This window comes from Sipha flava, unplaced genomic scaffold (assembly GCF_003268045.1).
Source record: "Sipha flava isolate LNK unplaced genomic scaffold, YSA_version1 179_pilon_pilon, whole genome shotgun sequence".
Lineage (NCBI taxonomy): Eukaryota > Metazoa > Arthropoda > Insecta > Hemiptera > Aphididae > Sipha > Sipha flava.
In genome coordinates this window covers 2,006,572-2,009,872 of record NW_020272149.1, presented here as the reverse complement: position 1 = coordinate 2,009,872, position 3,301 = coordinate 2,006,572, and the positions used below count along the sequence as shown (strand labels likewise).

Below are 3,301 nucleotides of genomic sequence, written 5' to 3'. Positions count from 1 at the left end.
TACATTTGTTATCTTTCTATTTATATATTATCAATTATATCTTGTTAAACATCAACATTTAGATTTGTTTAAAAAATCAAGGATATTAAAAAATAAAAAAATAAAACCCGAAAAGTACAAAAAGACAATATTAAATTTATGATATAAACTCGGACAAATTTACAACTAAATGATATCTAAATAATAATGTTTGAAAGTAATGAAACCACAATTTTGTACGACAAAAATGTAATATTTAAATTGTATTTATCAAATTACCAATTGTATTGAGTTTTTATTCAAAATTATTAAAATAACAATTTCTAAATTTATGTTTTTATATTCTTGGAGCAAAATCATATTTTTTCACAGAATAAGGTAAAATACACGCAATCATGTTATAGTGGTTAACCCAGCATCACTCGCGCGTTGTCTTTTACGCAATTGCTCGCATGTTAGATTTTTTCTAACAATCAATTAGTTTATTTAATTTCATCAAAACACAAATTCCTTTTTATACAATTTATATTTATTGCATTATTTACAAAAGACAATACATATGAGATACTTGTGCCACTTTAATTTTACCATTTTAGGTGTTATAAAGCTGTTATTGAAATACATTAAAAAAACATATTACATTTTTATATTTAATTTGAAAAAAAAAAGTACTGATAAATTAAAACCTTAAATTTATGTATACTTGCAAAAAATTGAAATAATATTAATCGTCTGAATCTTGAGGATTATTACAAATGAGGCAAATTAGGTTAGTTGATGCAGTATGTTCCTTGCAAATTGGTTTGGAGCAAAGGCTACATTGATGCTGTGTGAATCTATTTTTACGTATTGGACAGTATTTACATCGTGGCTTTCCTTGAGGAGTATTTTCCTTTGGTGGTGCTTGAAATCCTGTAATATTTTGTATTTTCTGTCGAATTGATAATCCAAGACTAGGTATTGTTGCACGTTTTAACAAATGGGGTTTTGTTAATATTTTGCATAAGTCTGTAAGAAATTGTCTTCTAGTAAATATATCATTCGTATTCGTTTTATAAATTATTTGTGAATTTATTACTCCAATATTCAACAGACTACAAAAAATTGTGAATGGCCAACGGTTACTTATTCTTGTTACTGAATATTCACTTTTTAGTCGATCTACTACATCAACTCCACCTTTGGTCAAATTATAGAAAGTTATTACTTCTGGCTTTTTCAAATCACCCGAATCTGGGTCAATATAATCATCACAATGCATTGTTGATAACATTAAAACATTTTTATTTTTTTTAGGAACATACGAGCAAAGAAGACTTTTTGTATGTTGTCCATACGCAAACATTGTACTTTGTAATGGACGTGTTTTTATATTAGTAAACTCTGGTGGAATCTCTCTTTTGTTTTTCCTTAATGTTCCTACAATAGTAAGCCGGTGGTTTGCATATAATTCGTTGGCGAGAGGTACAGATGTAAAATAATTATCCATTGTAATATTTCGTCCGGATTTATCAATTGGTTCTATTAGACGTTTCACTACACAAGCTGCACTATTATCTTTTTGAAATGGACCTGTGGGCTGTTTTCCAGCATATATTTCCATGTTGGAAGTATAAAATGTTCTAGCATCAACAAGAGCATATATTTTGATGCCATATTTGGCGGGTTTGTTGGCTATATATTGCCTAAATTTACACCTCCCACGAAATGCTTCTAACATTTCATCGATAGTAGCGTATTCACTTATTGTGTAACTTTCTATGCATGATTTTAAAAACTGGTCAAAAATATATCTGATTGGCGCTAGGTTGTCAGTCTTTTTTCGCTCTAATCTACTATTACGATCGTCAAAACGAATTGCTTGTACGAGAGTATGAAAACGTCTTTTAGACATAGTTGCCGAGAAAAATTCAGGAGCTGTACCGTCGGTAGACCATAATTCATCGGTGTTCAAATGCTGAGCCTTCTTTACACCAGCCAAATATAATAACCCAAAAAATGCTAAAATTTCTTCAAAATTTGTTGGTGGACAGTCTCTTTCACCTCGTGTATAATTAGAACGAATTAAATTTAGTTGTTGATTTGTACATTCGACAATATAAATAATTATATTATCAGGAAAAAATATTTTCCAACAGTCTAAAATTGTTTTTGAATTTTTAGCTGCACCTTTCACTCCCGGTAATTTTGTAATTATATTTTGACGAGCAGTTTTTGTAGTTTGGGGCTTATGGATTAGCCATTTTGTACCATCTTTTCCAACATAACAAGGGGTATTCAGAAAATTATTTGAAGCCGGGGTATGTGTATTATCAGAATCACTATTACCTGACTGTTCTGATTCTGTGTCATGATTTGAATGCTCAGATTCTGTATCCGTTTCTGAGTTCAGGTCACTGATGTTTGTATCTTCATCTTCTTGCAACCATTCTATTACTTTATTTGTATTTTTATCGTTGTTCATTATTACAGTAAACAATTACAAAGAAAACAATATCATAAAATGACACTCGACACTCAAAATAATGATATTTGTTTGAAAATGTTAATTTGAATTTTACACACATACAAAAATCATCGCGTAAACACTCGCGTGTTAGATTATTACTAACAACTCGGGTGTCGGGATCACTCGCGCGTTAGATTACTACTAACAATTTGCTTACCGTCAACTTTAAACTGAAAATAATTGTCAAATAATATTATCTTATCTTCCGTTATGATATTATTAGTCCTATAGTGATATAGATAAAGCATTGATGGAAGGAGAACTATTAATCATTTAATCGATTATTGTTATTTTAAAAATAAGTTGAATGTTAGATTATTTCTAACTGTGCGAGTTATCGCGGGTTAAGAATAAAAGTATTTTTATATACTATACAAATAAATTTGTGTCAGTTGAATTTTGCATGGTAATTCTCGACAATGCTAATTAATGCTATTATTTTCGACAAATTTATTAATAAAACCATATTTCTTTAATGTATTCACTCTATAGTATATATTTATTGATAATATTTTGGGCAAATATGTATTAATAATGTTCATAGTTGATCACATAAATTAATAAAGGTTTTACTACAAATTTATATCAGGTCATGTTTATGCTCGACGTAGTATAGTAGTTGGTAACTGAAATTCCAACTATTTAATGCTAATGCCTGAGTTATACCTAAATATTTTACACGAATTACAGAACTTAGCTTAAACAAAACTTTGTATTATTAATTAAATTTAATATGGTTACATACTATGTTCATAGAAATATTAGCGATTGTGAATTCAAACAATTCGTTTTACGTCTATTAATGTTTAAACC

General features: G+C 28.9%; 1 protein-coding gene across 1 annotated transcript; it reads right to left on the bottom strand.

Moving 5' to 3' along the window:
- Nucleotides 1-703: 703 nt before the first annotated feature.
- LOC112680705 lies at nucleotides 704-2,443 on the bottom strand. Its single transcript, XM_025550886.1, has 2 exons — nucleotides 2,149-2,443; nucleotides 704-2,022 (listed from the first exon to the last, which is right to left on the bottom strand). The coding sequence occupies exons 1-2, from the start codon at nucleotides 2,441-2,443 to the stop codon at nucleotides 704-706; spliced, it is 1,614 nt and encodes a 537-aa protein (XP_025406671.1).
- Nucleotides 2,444-3,301: the final 858 nt, after the last annotated feature.

Bases quoted from the DNA above. Each gene is read 5' to 3' on its own strand.
- LOC112680705 (XM_025550886.1), bottom strand. From the start codon at position 2,443: ATGAACAACGATAAAAATACAAATAAAGTAATAGAATGGTTGCAAGAA. The intron at 2,023-2,148 runs GTGCAGCTAAAA...ATTATACACGAG, and splicing joins AAAATTACCGGGAGTGAAAG to GTGAAAGAGACTGTCCACCA.